Source organism: Spodoptera frugiperda, chromosome 30 (genome assembly GCF_023101765.2).
Source record: "Spodoptera frugiperda isolate SF20-4 chromosome 30, AGI-APGP_CSIRO_Sfru_2.0, whole genome shotgun sequence".
Classification (NCBI taxonomy): Eukaryota; Metazoa; Arthropoda; class Insecta; order Lepidoptera; family Noctuidae; genus Spodoptera; species Spodoptera frugiperda.
In genome coordinates, this window is record NC_064241.1 from 12,031,314 (window position 1) to 12,049,941 (window position 18,628).

General features: G+C 35.4%; 1 protein-coding gene across 5 annotated transcripts; it reads left to right on the top strand.

Moving 5' to 3' along the window:
• Positions 1-582: 582 nt before the first annotated feature.
• On the top strand, positions 583-18,001 carry LOC118269942 (synaptic vesicle glycoprotein 2C-like). Of its 5 annotated transcripts, none has more exons than XM_035585334.2 (12): positions 1,987-2,063; positions 6,584-6,658; positions 7,751-7,850; positions 10,625-10,786; positions 11,113-11,275; positions 12,253-12,374; positions 12,958-13,202; positions 14,099-14,262; positions 14,657-14,780; positions 15,280-15,560; positions 16,055-16,182; positions 17,190-18,001. In XM_035585334.2, exons 2-12 carry the CDS (start codon positions 6,611-6,613, stop codon positions 17,291-17,293), a joined length of 1,641 nt encoding a protein of 546 aa, XP_035441227.2. In that variant the 5' UTR covers positions 1,987-2,063; positions 6,584-6,610; the 3' UTR covers positions 17,294-18,001. The 5 variants fall into 5 exon arrangements, with proteins under 5 accessions (XP_035441229.2, XP_035441230.2, XP_035441227.2 ...); XM_050707128.1 differs by lacking the exon at positions 1,987-2,063 and adding an exon at positions 5,086-5,142; XM_035585335.2 differs by lacking the exon at positions 1,987-2,063 and adding an exon at positions 5,504-5,541.
• Positions 18,002-18,628: the final 627 nt, after the last annotated feature.

Genomic DNA, 18,628 nt, shown 5'->3' on the forward strand with positions numbered 1-18,628 from the left:
GTTCCTGCTAAGAAATGTTCGACACTTGTGCTTGTGCTGTTGATTTCAGAGATGTGCAAAGAGCTAGCTATTGGCACATTTCTGAAATCGCAGTCGAAATCCCTTCTTCAGTAGGTAGGCAGATAAGATAACACACTAAAAGGTACAGAGCAGAAATTAAACTAACAGATAATTCAATTAATAACCAACATCAATCAGCGTGATCCCTAACACCAAGTGTTTACATCGCATCGAACCACGACAGAAGGGAATGATCTAATGCCCCACTTAGTTACTGAATCACAAACCCCAGCACATCAACTTACCCCCAACCGATACACATCTCCAAAACAATATACATCTTATTCAGAAAGACATAGAGTTAGATTTTCATTGAAGAAATTTGGGGTAGCTTGATCAGCGACTGTGCTGATCTTATGTAAGTGTGAGATTAGGTAGTGCAGTCCGACCCCTAAGTTCAAGATGTGGAGATACAGGCCTCCCGCAGCCCCTTATCTCGTGTCAGAAGATCTTCCATTAAATACCAGACCAATTGACGAATTCCTTCAGTTTTACTATATATTTGAGAGTGTTCGGAAGAATATTTGATTTGTTTTGTTTAATCATTGTCTGTGATCGGTTGTTACTTATCTAAGTGTGATAATAGGTTTAGTTGTAAATATGAAAGTTTCTGTGGAGACTGTAAAGGTTTGTATGACAAAAATTTCTAAAATAGTTCAAACAGCTTATTATAAGTATTATAAAGAACATTTTCGTTGACATTTAATAAGAAGCGAGTTAAACACGCTTAGTTTTTTTTATGAAATAAGCCGGTAAACGAGCAGTCGGATCACCTGATGGTAAGCAATCGTCGTCGCCTATGGACACTTGAAACACCAGAGGCGTTACAAGTGCGTTGCTGGTCTTTTGGGGGTTAGGAATTTAAGGGTTGTTGGGGAATCGGGGATTAGAAAGATTGAAAAGGGGGGTATTTGGGCCTCCGGTAACCTCACTCATACAACGAAACACAACGCAAGTTGTTTCACGTCGATTTTCTGTGAAGCCGTGGCATCACTCCATAGCTCTCCCATACTTCAGTTTAAATCGCCTTTAAGAATAGAAAAAAAAATAAGTTTGTGACCGCACTCTCACTCATCACTGTAAAGTGAGGCCGCAATCATCAGTGTAAAATGACAATAAAATATAACGTATAAAAATGACTGATCAAAATTCTTGTCCAGTTAACGATATCAAGTGTTCGTGACCTTTAATTTATCGAGACTGTAACTGAGGACCAATAATTATCATCATGGCCGAAACTTACCTAATTGTAACAATAACCCAAACAAAAAAATATAATTATCACCGATCGTATCGTGTAGGTATAGACAGGCATTATTTCCCCGTCTTTCCCCGTCTGTAATATAATTAAATGTAACGCGATGATTGTATAGAAAATAGGAATTACATCAGCAGATCTTTATCTATGTCTACGATAAAAAAAATGCAGCTGTCATTTATATGTACTTACGCCATAGATGTTTCGCGCGCGATTTTTTTTTTGAATTTTTGTGCAGTTCTAGATAAAATCCTTATTTTTTTAACAATACGATAGATATCACTGAACTACTTTCCAAAATAGGAAACTCATAGACATTAATAAACATGCTAAATATCCCGTTTTAAGTTCTAACGATATCGTTAGAACTTAAAACTATTTTAGAAATGGTCATTTAAAAAAAAAAAGTTTAAGGTACAATCAATTTATTAGGATCAAACATTTTCCCGTGTTTCTTAATTTAAGCATGCCTAAATAATTAGGTGCGTAATTCATAACTCTACTAAAAAACACTAAGTAATTTTACGTAACGCAGATAATGCCAAAATTACCAAAGTTTGTTTACATAAAGCACTGAAAGTTCAAGCGAACAGGTCCGCGAACTCTTATCACTATTAGCTTATTTGTTGGCTTGATGCTGGCCGAAATAAAACAGACGCGAGGCAGTTGAAAGTAATCAGTGTAATGTACAGTGGCATAGCATGCACCGCACCGCGCGCGCTTCTACTTAACTATTTACTATAAAGTGAGTAACCTTAATGTGATATTTTTATAAAAAAAAAAATAATACCCATAAACTACAAATAAAGGACTGGCTGAAAAATTTAACCGAAAATAAAAAAAAGAAATAAAAGCGCGGGAATCTCAGTGACACAAGGATTTGACAGCTGCGTTTGAAAAAAGAATTAAGCTTTTTTTGTTTTGTTTTATATTTTTTTCTTAAGGAATTAAACAGTATAATCAATTGGAGAAGTCATATAAAATTAATTTTAACGTAAGTAATTGATTAATTAGTTAATTGACTATCTGTATTAGCGGCAATTCATAATATTTAATTACAATATTGATTGATAACTCGCAGAAACTGGGACAGTGGGTCTAATATGTTGTGATGATATCCAATGTGTTACACGGAATGCTGGTCTGTCGACCTTCCTGTGTAGTTTGATTAGGAAATTATATAAATGTTATGTAATAATTACTAAAATTCAGTTATTTTTTATATAAATATCTTATTGAGTAAGTTCTTTACCTCGTCTCCATTTCACACAAAATGCTTTATTTACTTAACACATATAACTCTAATGTCTCCAGCGCTAGCGAAGGATTTGCCTTCAACAGATTTGCTTTATTTTTCTTAAAATCTATTGTTGTATTAAAAATAGTATCGTCATCGAACTATTTTTGTTTTCACGTAAAACATATTTTTCCCATATTTTTATTCCGTAACTATAGTTTTACCTAAAGCAATCAATCTACTCGTGTTTACGCAAGTCACAGTAGACAAATTTTATAATAGTTTCTCCAAAAAAAAGATTATCTCGTAAATATAATGTTCGTCGCTTCTAATATTAGCTGTAGTGTACACATAGTGCTTTCATTTTATGTATCGGTGGAATAAATTATAGACGCTACCGCAATGCATTTTAAGGCAATAACTACACATTAATGCGGCTCTAAGGACCAGCTCATTAATTTAAAATTATTTTCTCTTCTTTAAGTTACCTAGATAAATAATAAAATCGAATAAGAATAGTTAATGGAATACATACATAATAAACGTACTCTTTATTCCGTACACGATAAAAAAACTAGAGAAGATGCAGTGTTAAACTCTACCCACCTTTTTGGCAATAAAAGGTGTGATGTTATTTGCATAACATCCGGTCTATAGATAGCAAAAGGCCACAAAACCAAAAAAACGGTCCCGTGTCGATTACGGTAGCGTAGAAAGGGTGCCGTATCAATAATATATGAATAAAAAGTAGCAAATTTTCAACTGTCTAACTATAGCGGTTTATAAGATAGGTAAAATATTTAAATGGCTAGACGGACCGAAAAATATTTTTTTAAAAGTAGAAAGAGTAAAAAGCAGTAAAAAATCTACTTATTTTTGTGGCTACGGAATCCTAAAAAGTACATTAACCGTAAGGTGAACTTGACTACAAATGTATTATCTAGAACCTTTCAATACAGTTGTCACGTTTCAGATAGCACGCTGTTTACCTGCTCCGTAGGGTCGCAAACTGACGAGTGATGCAATTTCATAACACCGCTATCATTAGCTATCTTAGTCTTAAGGTTAAATGGTGTTAATCATCGCTAAACGATAGGCCTGTTCTAAAAATATAAATAGTAGCAGGCATGTCAACTAAAACTTACTTTAGCCTTTCACTATTCATCGTCTATCTTGATGTTGAGTTTCTTCTACATGCTCCATTCGTGTCTTACAGTTTAAAGATTTTTACCATATACATATTATAATATAGTAAATTAAGGCAAACACTGGTAAAACTATTGTATTATATTTAAATCTAAAAACATCATTAATTGAACACCTGTATTATCTTGGTCCTTGTAGACCGAAAGGACCATTTTAGCTAAAAGTTAGCGCAAAGGACCAGTTTTTACCACCTTCATTATCAACAGTTCATGACAGTCTACTGATACTGTGACTGTGGGCCTCTACATAATTATAATCTATACTTTCATCAAACATCTTATAGACCATTGATGTAATATATGGCCTACCGAAATTACTATGGTAATAAGAAAGCCTACGTCATCAAAGTGACGTCGATTACCCCATGAATATACAAGAAGGCCCTAAAATTATGGAACTACGCAACACTTCGGAGTTTACTGATACTTCCACGTTTATGTTCTACGTAAAATTGAGCTATTAAGACCATTTGAGGGTTTGTAGACTTAATCCTATTACACTCCAAATACACCATTTTTATGATATTGTCAAAAAAGTTCTTTCGTAAAAAGACTAGTTTTTAACCGCAAATTAATGGTTGTACCTACTTATCTCAAAAGTCAATGTTTGTTATACGAAAACCATAATTTATATTAATTCGGTCTACCGATTAGAATAGTGTCGGGATTTAATTTCTCGTTAGTAACAAAAAGGTAATTAGCAATTGTGCAAAGAAATCGCCAATCTAGTTGCACGCAATGATAACGCACTATGTTTATCATTTGATAGACAATGCTCCTACATCTTAATGTGTTAATTTTGTCACGTCGCCGCCGGTAATATCCAAAAATAAACTTAATTATTATCTAGATTATACGATATGACTATAATTACGTCGTTAAACAAGAGATCGTAAGCACCACTGCCGAAAAAGACTTGGATTCGATTGTATTATTGAGTTTATCAAAATTAGAATTAGTTTTATTTCAGTTTCAAACAATTGCTATTATAATAAAGGATATATGTGATACCTGTGTACTTCAATTTTATATATGTTTCAACCTTTGTCTTGTATACAGACTGGAAGAATCTGATATATTAATTTATTTAACAGAGACGGAAAGCAATACCTACATTTATACTTCGATAAATTAAGTATTACCTCGGTAGAAACCTTGGAGTCCAAATAATCTGTGTGACCGCATCTAATTATTCGTACAATTCGATACCTTATCTTCTACTAGTGATGCTTAATTATGTAATTTCGACAAAAATGTAAATTATCAGCATTTTAATTTTTATACTATATAATCTTCCTTTAATTGAATTTTACGTCAGTCTTGTCGTAGTATTATCTACGTCTGTGCTTGGAGGCGCGGAATTGATATCATGTGTCAAAATTGTAAGTAGTTTTCTTTCCCTTTTTGTCATTAATTCATTCGTAAAAATAATATATTCGATTGCCAAAAAAATATGTTCCTTATGTGTGTATACAAACTAATCGCTAATTACGCTGAAGTAATAAATTATATATATTATACTTCGATAAATTAAGTTGTCCCTCGGTAGAAACCTTGGAGTCCAAATAATCTGTGTGATCGCATCAAATTATTCATACAATTCGATACCTTATCTTCTACTGGTGGTACTTAATTATGTAATTTCAGCAAAAATGTAAATTATCAGCTTTTTAATTTTCATACTATATAATCTTCCTTTAATTGAATTTTACGTCAGTCTTGCCGTAGTATTATCTACGTCTGTGCTTGGAGGCGCGGAATTGATATCATGTGTCAAAATTGTAAGTAGTTTTCTTTCCCTTTTTGTCATTAATTCATTCCTAAAAATAATAAATGCGATTGCCAAAGAAATATGTTCTTTGTGTATGTACAAACTAGCCCCTAATTACGCTGAAGTAATAAGTTATAATATAATCTATTTTTGTTATTCGATATGTTACGTAAAACCTAATAATACGTATTGTGTGATTCCCATTCTAATTATATTACATGGTCTTTGCATAGATATAAAATATAAAAATAAGAAACAATGTGATTATCTGTACTGCAAGTTAATCCGTCTTAGGTTTTCCTCATATCGTTAAAAATACGTAATCAAGTGTATACGTAGTATGTATATTATATGTGTACACTATTTACCTTGCTATGACTAGATACTGTAGAAAAAATACGCAAGCCCTAGAAAATTCTAATAATTATCAGCTTAACAAACATGTCTGATATAACATTATATCATTTAATTCAATGGAATATTTTTAGTTTGCCAAAACAACTATTGGATGTAAAATCAACTTTCTTGAAAACAAGATAAGGCGAAAAAATTATGCTGTAATACTTCCTTATTTACTGTTCTAGATAAAACACCGCCACTTAGTCATTTTGTAGTTAGAAACAGTAGACTGTGGATACCAATCAATTCAAATGTGTTTTATGACAAAAAAATATTATACGAGTATTTTCTGTCATGTCATTCTGTCATGTCTGTCAAAATTACTATAAAAAATGTTACCCATTTTTTATTGAATTATTTCCATCATCATTTCTAAAAAGTCATTCAAAATCTTCTTTGAAAACAACATAATATATACGTTTCCTCCTAGTTTGGTCCTTAGTATGATCATTAGGACCAAAGTTATTGAATGCTGATAGTTAGTTCTCTATATCAGAAAGTTGCAGATCCTACAATGGTTTCAAAACCCACAAATAATAACTCTTGTAAAGGTAATTATCAAATCTTAACACTTGTATGCAAAACCAGCTCAATCATTCCACATCATAATTTACTCGTATCTCGTAGCAAAAGATTGCCCTTGACATTTCTAGGCCTCGAGTAGACCGAAGACTTAAATCATGGCGGCAGACAGAAACTATGAATATGACATCGTACAAGATGTTGAGGTAAACTGAAACGTTTGAAAAAACTGCTTTTTGCTAAAAAATCTTACATCACCGCTTCGATTTTGTGTTGAAATCACCAAGTGTGTCGTTGGGTTCATAACTAAAATAGTTTAATATTTGCGCTTCTTTTTTATTTTTGATCGATTCAAGCTTTGTTTTTCAATGTGTAATGTCCAAACTGTTAAGCGCTCAATGCGTATGTCAAAGGTAGTTCGTTTGATTAGTTGTTAATTGTCTGTTAGTTAAGCAACGTCGCCATTTCATGAAGTAGCTGATCATATTGGTCCATAAAATATGGAGATGTGTCATACGATTACACATATCATAAATTTCTCTGCGTCGCTACTACGATAACAAAAATAAGCGGTTCTTTCTGCTACTAAGTAAACTTTCAGAATTTACACAAAACTTATTTATAATAAACAGACATCAAATATTTTATCACGCACGTACAGAGGGCTTAATACGAGTTTACTTTACGTTTAACGAGATCAAAACGAGAGCGCGTTCGGCGTTCTGATTAGTTGGTTCATTCCGGCCGGCCAAACAAAGCACCGAACGCGCTCTCGTTTCGTTTTCGTTCGACGTAAACCAAACTCATACTAAGGGTACAGTTACGTTGGGTGAGTGACCGACGCCAACAAATTACTCAATAAAAAGAAGGAAAACGGTTTGTGATCTCTATTAAAAGAAACAAGAATTTACACACAACACTATTGTTTCTACTCATATCCCAAGTAACTGTTGCTTCATGCAAAAAGATGATTTTTATTTTTTTCTCGGAAGTACAGGTGTGCGGAAAGTACCAAGAGAGAAATTTTTAAACTTCAATAATTTCTTAAATTTTGTAATGTCAGTCAGTTATGGGAGAGTCAATAAAAAAAGAGCCTAAGAGGTCTGATTGTCGTCTTCCCAAGCGAGAAGGATTGAAAAAAAAATCAAACGCAAGTGTTTTCTTGGTCCGCGTATCAAAGGACCGAGACGAGAGACATGAACAAAAAACTATATTTAAAGCAAACATATTCATATACTTATTAGGTATTGTGTATACCTACGGTAATTTCGATATGTCTAAAATATGTTTTCTTACAGTTACAAGAAATCGAGATGGCGATGAACGGATCCTCGGACAAGAATGGGATGAAGGTGGATAAAACAGCCGCCTCGCTCGATGACGCCATGCTGTTATCGGGTAAGTGACATCAACATTGTTATTGTTTTTAACTAGCATTACAAAATATTTTGAAATATCTACGATAGACGTTTTAAGTAAATAATATAAAATACTTAACTGTGTTGTGGTTTGTTATTGGGTCAATAGCAAACGCAACCTTTGTACCTATGTACTTTGTTTAACCACAACGGGCATTCTGGTTAATTTGTGTCAACAACAATTAGACATGGTAACTATCAAACAAAAAATTGCATTTTAAAAAACGACATATGGTGAAAAGTGAGTGTACATTGTATACAGGCATTAAGTACCGTAATACGCACCTCTGCCTACCCCTTCGGGGATAAAAGGCGTGACGTTACGTGTGTGAAATTTCTATTCTACTATGTCGTTCTCCTCTCTTTACCTTACCTGTTTTGGTCATATTTTGATACATTTACAAAAATCTAGACATGTTTTTCTCACCGATTTGTTTCGTAAAGCAAGCTACGCCAATTATTAACAAAATGATTTATATTATCCGATGCAACGATGGCCTGGCGTCTGGACGCTTTGCAATTATCTGCAAATTCATTAACAGTCGTCTATCTTAACGACCCCCAATCATATCAGTTAAGACAAAGCCCAGTCACATAGAGTACAAGGTTCATTCATTTAGAGATCAAATTAATCTGAGTTTATTGTCACTAGTTGAAAGACATTAAAACAACCGCACATCATACTATGATAACCAGTCTTCTTAGACCTGCCATCTTATAAGCTTTCAGAACATTCAGGGATTAAAATAATTTGGTCTTTTTATTATCATCTGTAGGTCCCATATTTTCAACAATTAATGTCCTTCTTAAAATTGCAAGTTTTGCTAAGGACATTTTATTAATTGTTATGTTTCTTAATTTAAGTCGTATTAAATTGAGTGTGGGATAAATCTTCATGGTCATATCAATTAACAGAGGTTGGTGCTGAATCGGGATGAACTTGGGATACGAACAAAGAGAATAAAGTATAAAGCTACCCGTATTGTGACTACACTGGAGGTTTGAGATCAATTTGCAGACATAGACCTCTTAGCCTAGTCTATGCAGCTTATTCTTCTTGCAGACATAACCATCGCGCAGATGTGCAGTGCATTGTATAATGCTACGGTATCAAAATAATCATCGCAACAGTCTACTTTCTACGTATACCTCCAGATAAACAAACTATGCATATCAATCAAAATATTGTTCATCATCTATAAATCGTTGTAAATAGATATAATCTATTCGTGATCAGGGCCACCGACTGACCCGAACCACATTCGATAAAGACAACAAAGATCGTATGACGAAATGCTCAGCTGCAATTGATACGCACTCGTAGATAACCAATTTTAGCTTTAATACCCTAACTTTTACACGTGGCTTTAGGAAATAAATCAGCATAATTTTTCTTCTTCATATTCCGAATTTTTAAGAAGCTTCATTAAATAATGAATCTAAATGATAAAAAAGCTCATTGTCGTATGTAAATGTTAGTTGAAATTGATGATATCACCAACCCTCCTGTAACATGTCTCTTCGAAACCCAGCCATGGAGCTTGATCTTTAACTCTTGGTCTACTTTAACTAAGGGATATGTAGTAGTCAAATTCCGATATTCCTGCTAGTTATCCTTTAAGCTATAGGTCTCACGTCAAAGTTTTTGTCAAAGGAAAAGTTTCAAAGGAGAAACACAAAAGACCACGTCCTAACAAGCCTCATTCCACGATTACCACCCGCAACCTATTAACACAATAAAGGCAATAATTATTACAAATTGATCTATCATTATCTGGAGCAATGTGCCGCATGCGGGTAAATAATTATTAGGTTTCTATGTAACTCAAGAGGAAGATGATAAAGATATATTGGTTTACTTTGTGCTTCGAAGGACCAACTGCAGATTTCAGCTCTAAAATTGAATTGTAAAAAGTAGTACCTCCATTTTTGTTTCAAATTTAAATAAGTTTTAGGCATACATCTTTTTCACGTGCTTATATTCTTATTGACAGATCCTTTATTAAATAAATTATAACTATACGAAAAGATCAATCATGTAGAAAGTAGGTACTTCAGGACCAAATAAGGACCATGTTTTTACGCAGTGCATACAAAAAAGCCCCAGTTCAATTCATAGTTCGTCAGTAATACGAATTCATACGTAGTTGTTTTACGTTTTTGTAAAGCAAATATTTGTTTGATGCGACACACATAATATCTGATGATAGTTAAATAAACACAGTGATTAGGGAAACCCCACGTTTGATGAATATCACATGATAATAATATTTAATGAGTATTATTGCAAGTTTGTTTTATTATATAATGTTAGTGTATTTTTCTATGGAACAAACAGCAGTATGTAGGGAAATTTTAATAAATTTAATCGCAAACCATTCCAAACCAAATTGAGATTTGTAAACATACTTAGTTAGCGCGTCGCCTGGGCAACCAGTTGCCGCACAGCGTAGAGTGAGTTCGATTTCCTCATTGATTAACGAAGCCCGAAGTGTTTTCAGGAATAATGTAATTTTATTCAAAGCCAACTTGGCTGGCACGGTAGCTAAGCAACTGTCTGCTGTGCAACGTGTAGCGGGTTCGATTTCCGAATGGAGCAACTCTTTATGTGATCCACAAATTGTTGTTTCGGGTCTAGGTATCATGGGCTTGTGAACCCAGGACACATGACAAAATCCTAGTGTGAGACAACGTTTAAAAAAACTTAACGCCGTTGAATTAAATACAAATGTATTATTTTCTATTTCCTTACAGGTTTCGGCATATACAACATATCGCACATGTTGATGTCTGGCGTGATCCTCCTGGGCATGATCATGCAGAGTCTGGCGCTAGGCTACATCTTGCCCGCTGCGCAGTGTGACCTGGATCTGACGCTGCAGCAGCGAGGGTGGCTGTCTGCTATACCTTTCTTAGGTGAGGATGATAATTAGGAACTAGAAAAACATAGAAGTAATAAGAGATATTTTAAAAAATAATGATTAAAAAGACTGAGATTTTAAAATAGAACTAATACGAGACCTTTCTATTGACTTCAAGTCCTTTAGCTTACATTTTAAGAACTCTGTTTGTTCGGAATCTTGCATTTCAATTGTGATTTTTGAGATTACCTAAATATATCTGTAATTGTGTCAGAATTACTTTTCCAGGCATATGCCTATTACTATTGAGTTTAGATCGTTTTCGAGCTATTTTTTTTAAATTTTCCCTTTTACACTTATTCCTATCATTAAATATTCCAGCTATAATCCTGACATCATACTTCTGGGGCTGGCTGGCAGACACGCAGGGCAGGAGGCCAGTCATGCTGTTCTCCATGATGATATCTGCCGTGTTCTCCGCGTTCGCCAGCTTCGCGCCTGACGTCATCTCCTTCGGGGTCCTGGTCTTTCTGTCCGCCATTTTGTAAGTACTTATATATTTTTGTTAAAATTGTTTCAGGAGGTATAACGATCACTCCTTACTTAACTGACTAAAAACCACCCCGTTCCTAATCCTGCTACTGGCCGGAGCCTTGGTAACATGACCACACAGCATATAACGCTTTATCCGCAACACCAAATTTTCCTTGAACTGAGAACCGAACTAGAAATGTTTGCGGCTGTCTATATCGTGACTACCTAATCAATGAAGGACTCGACTTATCTCCAGACATTAAAACAAAATAGTTGAACAAAATATTGTATAAACAATTTCAATGCTAGATTAAATGATAAGGTACATCAACATAATCAAGGTAATCAATATTATAATCACTTCCTTCACCTGCTATGTGCTGCATTCTCGCCCGTCATTGGTCGAGATTATTCTCACAACCAATGACATGGCGGACCGCGATCGAGCTCACTTCGAATTGAAAATTACAGAATAGCCTAGCAGCTCTTGTTAATTACACCTGCAGTCAAGAACGACAGCTTATGCCTACATATTATAGAGTTTAAATAATTATCCTTAGCCGGCCCTTATACTAAGTTGCGTTCTAACTTGAATATGATGCAAGATTTTCCATTCGCCATTGTTTTTCCATTCTCCCTTAACATTGGTACCCCAGCATATATAGGCTCTTTTCTTCATAGTCATTTTTAACGTCATCCAAAAAAAACTTCTGCTGATCAATTTATATTGCATCGAAATACGTTACACAGCAACTGGTGACCCTTTATTTCTTGAAGAGGAAAATCATCCAATGGCTTCTCTTGCCTTGGGCGAGGCGAGAGAGAGTATCAGACTCTTACTGACTAAAAACCACCCCTACTCCTGCTTTTCGAGCCGGAGCCCCGGTAACCCGCTAGGCAGTCCGCAGCTAGTAACCCTGCACTTACCTAAGAAATTATAGATCCAGATCTTTTGAAAATTTCTCACAAATTCGTTGTATGTTCCAGTATGTCAGGATCATCAGCCGTAGTGTACACGTACCTGGGCGAGTTCAACAACCTGCGGCATAGGGACAAGATGGTCGCCTTCGGATCCTCCTTCGTCGGGATCGGCACCGTCATCCTGCCATGTAAGTCCATCGTCCATAGTAATATTAGCATTAGTAGGATTATCATAATCATCAATTGTCATTAACAGCTAGAGAACTTTACAAATATGGTTTAAAGTCAAAGTCAAATTAAATTTTATTTTATTTGAAATCAGTCTGTCTGTCAGTCCTCTAGTGAAGCTATTTTTTGTTTGATTAGCGCCACTGACCAAAACCCTTATCAAGAAGTTTATTTGCATAATTTCTTTTTGTCTTACCAAAAACTATTGTCTTCAATTTTGTTTATTATATGCGCCTACGGTTATCAAACGAGCTACACACATATCTAAATTTATTTTAACATTCGATGCACAACAGGCGTTTTACATAGTTTGTAAATGTATATTGCAATGTAATTTATTTTTAAGAAAACTTTCAAATAGAATATAAATTGTTTAATGAATAAATTGACATTGAAATTTAATTTAAAAACTTGAATTAGTATTTTTCAACCAACATAAGAAAAATCTTTAAATATTGTTAGATTTTTTACTGCTTATTTTTAATTAGTGGTATAAATAGTTTCAAACCATCATATCTTAAACACTACCATTAATATCTTCAGGTGTATCCTGGCTAATTTTACCTCTGGAGTTTGCCTACCCAATCTCCATCCTGGGCATCGAGTACCGACCCTGGCGTCTACTAGTCGTGGCCTGTGCGATCCCCTTCGCTCTGGGTTCCGTACTCCTCGCCTTTGCACCGGAAAGTCCCAAGTTCCTGTTCGCGACTGGCAACTATGATGCTGCCTTGGAAGTGGTGAAGAGGATCTACCATAGAAACACCAAGAAAGATGTTGAAAGTTTTCCTGTAAGTAAATATTTGAAATATATTGTCCGTCCAAAATACCTGCTCTATTTAACCAACGGTATTTTTATAATTGCAAAATCACCTTAGCAATGATTGCTATTTACAAATTCATATCGACGGTTGAAAGACTAATAAAAGCGATCTAAGATATTGAGTTATACTCGGTATTATAATGCAGAATCAGCTATTCACAATCTTTTTTTTCCATCTAAAAACTAACTTCTGCCAGCTTCATTCGGCGATTGAGTAACAAACACACAAACTTTCGCATTTTTTTTTTTATTCGACAAAATCTAATGCTTGACTACAATCCCACCTTATGGTTCAAGTAGTATTTAACATTATTTAGTATGAGCAGTAAGATGTGCTCATATCTGTACTATTGGTAAACAATGTAACCTCAAACCAATGTTTGACCTTGTAACACAACACTATCTTTGTTTTTAGTTAGTTACGTTATTTCAAAATTACGTATATACAGTAATTTTAACTTTATCAGGTTCAATGCTCTTTAACATTCATTTGTCTCTGAGCAGTCTGTCTCTGAGCTAAAATTATGTATGTAGCTATGTTGGTGACTAACTATGCATCATGAAATAAGCAGGTAGCATCATAGGCATAGCCAGAGGGGGTTGGGGGTTACCCCCCCTCCCAAAAAATACGTACCTAGCGTTATTTTTCTAGTTAGCATAGTACATCCCCTGTTTGGTAAAGGTGTCTAATGTCTATATATGACTACCTATGAATCTGTTTATTACATATAAAGTGCTTTGTTCCTTTTTTTTGTCACACATTTCATGGGTCCCCCTCCCGAAACTAAAACCTGGCTACGCCTATGGGTAGCATATTTCACCAGTTAACTGTTAAATAACCCATGCCCACTACCTATCTTCCAGATAAAGTCCCTGATAGTAGACCAGCAAACAGCCAAGACCTCGAACGTGCGAGGTCTGGCAGCCATCTGGACCTCGATGAAGGAGCAGACAGTTCCTCTGTTCCAGCGCCCTCTCCTCGCGTGGACTGCACTCACCTGCTTCGTGCAGTTTGGGATCTTTGCCACGTAAGATAGAATTTATCTCTGCCACTAATACAATCTTGAACCTGCAATTCAATTAGAAACTTAAGGTTTTTGTCTAGAATATATCACAGTAGTAAAGTAACACACACAGTACAATAAAACATGATTCTTCTATTTTACGTATGCACCCAGAGGAGTAACACAGAGGGTGCTACCGAAGTAGAATCTGAAACTGATTACTTCTTAACCAGCCAAAAGACGAATTCATCTAGTTTCTTGTGTCTTCATTTTTTCCTATGCAAAAGAACTAGATTTTAGACCATTGAATGAATAAATAGATAAATAATCATGATAGAAGAAATAATTTTGATTGTAATGCCTTGAAATCTGAATCTTAACTTCATGCTACAACAAATTGTATTTATCACATTTCCAGAACGAACGGTTTCTACGTGTGGTTCCCGTCGATCCTGAACTCGCTGGCGCATCATGAGGGAGGAGAGTCCAGGATCTGTGACGTACTGGACGCTGGACGAGATGCTGTCTCCAATGGAACTATGGTAAGTTTCTCGATACGTAATTATCTGCTTTCTAAACGTAATTCGTACGATATTACATATGTATAAATAAAACTGGTTGAACGAGTTCCACAATATTGTGAAATTGTAAAATGAATTTTAACCATTCTGCTTTTTACTACTAATAAGTTTCTGTATACGACGTATATATGTTAGTTTAAGGTATATATCTATGGGCCATAGTTGCCTGATTGTAAAGGTTTTAATAAATTTTTCCAATATAATACCGAAACCATGGGAAACAAACGCCCAGACACCTCGATCCTTGTTTACTTTGCTCGTTGGATTATTTTGACAGATTTAAGAAACACGTCTCGTCACCGAGTTTCCTCAAATCTATGCTCGCAAAGTACATATTTTTACTTGATAATAAAATCGAGTCGACCACCGATTAAAAACAATTCACAATTTGAAAACTTTTGAAATTATCAATTATACCTTATTACTTCATTCTTTAAACGCAACAACCCCTTTTCTCCAGGTATGCGACGACACAATCCACACATCGACGTTCGAGCGTTCGATCTACATCGGGCTGGTGTTCTCCTCCATGTACATCATCGTGGGCTTCCTCGTGGACTACGTGGGCAAGAAGCCCATCCTGGTGGTGATCCTGGGCATCACGGGCATCTGTGGGATCTGTGCCCACGTCGCCTACAACCAGCAACTGGCCGTGGTCCTGTTCGCCGTGTTCCAGATGTCGGGCGCCTGTATCGGACTCATGAACGCTGTGGCTGTTGAGCTGTTCCCTACTAAATATCGGTGAGTTCTTCTTTGCTGTTTGTTTATTTCGGAAGTTATGGGTTTTGTATGACTTTTTTGGGATTTTAATAGTGGAATGATGTTTTTAAGGTCGTCTTAAATTGTCTGTAAGTTAGTGTATTACTTTACTACTACAACTGATACAGTCTCTCCAACACTTATTTGGTCCTCCGAGACGGATCACCTGATGGTAAGCAAGCCTCGGATCCGAATGGTAAATAATACTAGAGTAGTTACAAGTTCGATGTTTTTTAGTGATTATGGATTAGACCTTCGGTAAACTTACTCAAACGACCGTTCTAAGGAAGAATAAGTCCTATTAAGGCCTCTACAACCTAGTTTTATACTAAACTTGGGTAAAGCACTACTGAATTAATATAAAGTTGTCCATTGTACACTCAAATAAAACACTTGTTACACTAACAATGCTATAGATTTTTAGTTTTAATTCCGCTTATACTCTATTCTATAAAACTCATGTTTACAATTTCCAGAGCTATGGCGATCTGCCTATCAATGATGATGGGCCGAGTGGGGTCCATGGTGGGCTCCAACCTCATCGGCCTGTTCCTTGAGGTCAACTGCGGCGCCGGGTTCTATCTGTTCGGCTCCATTATTATAGGTAAGGAAAGTCATATGATCATTAAAATACTCTTTGTAATTTCAGTTCTGAAACAAGTTTTTGTTTAGGAATTAAAGTCAAAAGCATTTATTTCAATTAAACCATTAACAGGTAGTTTTGAAACATTAACAAGTAAATAGTCTGTCAGTCTGTCCGTCAGCGAAGGTAGGTGCTCGTTCAACATTGTAGCTTCAAATGGAGAAGAACGAACGAGAAACCCCATTCGTTACTCCAATCCAATCCAAGAATGTTCACATATGTAAATACTAGCTGATCCGGCAAACTCCGTACCGCCTCCAACATTTTTCTCACCTTTTAAACCATCCCTAACTTATGGAAGCACAAATAATTCAAGACCAATATTTGTCAAATCGGTCCAGCCGCTCACGAGTCGTTCAAGACTAATGAACAGCAATAGATTTTTATTATAATAGATATTAGTGTCACGACGTGAAACAATTAATTTATAGCATTGCCTTAGTAAGCATGACTTGCTGAAACTACGACGGACGGACATATTGACATACATATGGGATCAATTTAATAACGTTCCGTAGTTCACTAGGCACTATAACTATATCTGTGCTACTATTTATATATTTACTGTGTGTGAGGTCGCTATGTATCGATAGCGTGGCATTCACAACAATACAGATTTCAAATATTTATAAAAAAAATACTTTTAAATGAGGAGCTATGTCTGGTGGTAATAAGGCGTTTTCGATACTTAGTTATAAGTGTGGGAGAGCCACGCTTCGCCTCGACTGAAGTGATATCACAGCCTCCCAGAAAACCGACGTAAAACAACGTTTACGTTGTGTTTTGTTTTGTGAGTTAGGATACTGGAGGCCCAATTACCCGCCTTCTCAATCCCCGATTTCTAAGCCCCTAGAGGCCGGCAATGCACTTGTAACGCCTCTGGTGATCCGCCTGCTCGTTTACCGGCTACTATAAAAAAGTAATTCTAATAATAAAATATTAAACATATCTACAATTTCTTCTTCCAGTAAACTCCCTCTTCTGCCTCACACTACCAAACAAGAAGAGGATACCACACAAGAAGATCGTAGTAGAGTCGTCCACACAGAACGAGACCCACGAACCGGTATGAAGCGGTTACAACCAGACACATACTGGACAGAACTAGTCAATTCTGTTTACGAAGAGAGCTTAAAGGATGTGTGAACAAAATACTCTTCATAATTTCCCTGTAAATTAACATTGAGTATCTAATTAATTATTTATTATATAAATAACACGATATTTTACCAAAAATGTTGGTAGGAAGTCATACAGTGATGGATTAAGCATGCGGATTACTTGGGGCCCGTTAAAATTCTATTGAGGGATCCATGATTTACATAAGTTATATTTTAAAACATTACCCTAAGTCGTCGTACCCTTCGTCCGACTTATGCTCAAGAGCCCTTATGCGTGGGCCCCATATATTTGCAGGCCCCATTATATGCGTGGGCCCCATGATATACGTGGGCCCGATATATGCACGGGCCCCTCTAATATTTGTAATTGCTGCTCTGACCACGTGGTTAATCCAGCACTAAAATTATGTATTTTAGTTCCAATGTATTATATTAATACGATGTGAACTAAATACAAACTTAATATAAAAAACTGTATTTACTGAATAAATGATGTGACGACCGATTTACCAAAGAAATACCAGTCGAAAGTGAATTAAAACTAATATGTAGAGTAGATAGGTACAAATTATTTATATTATGTATAAAATAAGTATTTTTAACAATTATGATGTCATTAAGATGTAAATAGAAAATAAATTTTAATAATGAAAATATAATTTTGTTTTTTTTATGCTCTTCTGGGCCCCTGGGGTCGGTTCACATCTGACGTAAAATACGTCGAGCGTATCATCGGTCGTACTGACGTATCATCGGTTGAGTGTGAACGGTCAATTGGGTAGTTTCCTAGGTCAAAAATAAATTATTATGATATTTCAATATGATAAAATATCCCAAAATAATCGTACTTTCATTCATTAATTTGACGATATACTTATTTATTTTTTAATTTTAAAGAAGTAAGTATACTATTTGACGCAAAAAAATATGACGTCATAAGTTACGATCTCCTACAAAATTCATAGAAAAGTAACGTTTTTGACATTTCGATAAAAGTATTGAATTTGACTAGTAGTGAACTACCGTATTGTTTTTCTATACATTTGTCTGTTCTGGCGTTACGCGACGCGTGTTCCGTCAGATACGAACACACCCTTACAAAAGAGTAGAAGGGTGAATGATATTAATATACCAAATGCAGATCTCCCTCTCCCTTACTGCACTATGCATAATGCATTACTGATTACCATACGACATGTTTACAATAAATTATTAACATTGGATTGTCGTATTATTTAAAATGTTTCATTATTGACTGATATCTTACTACTTACTAGTTATGAATG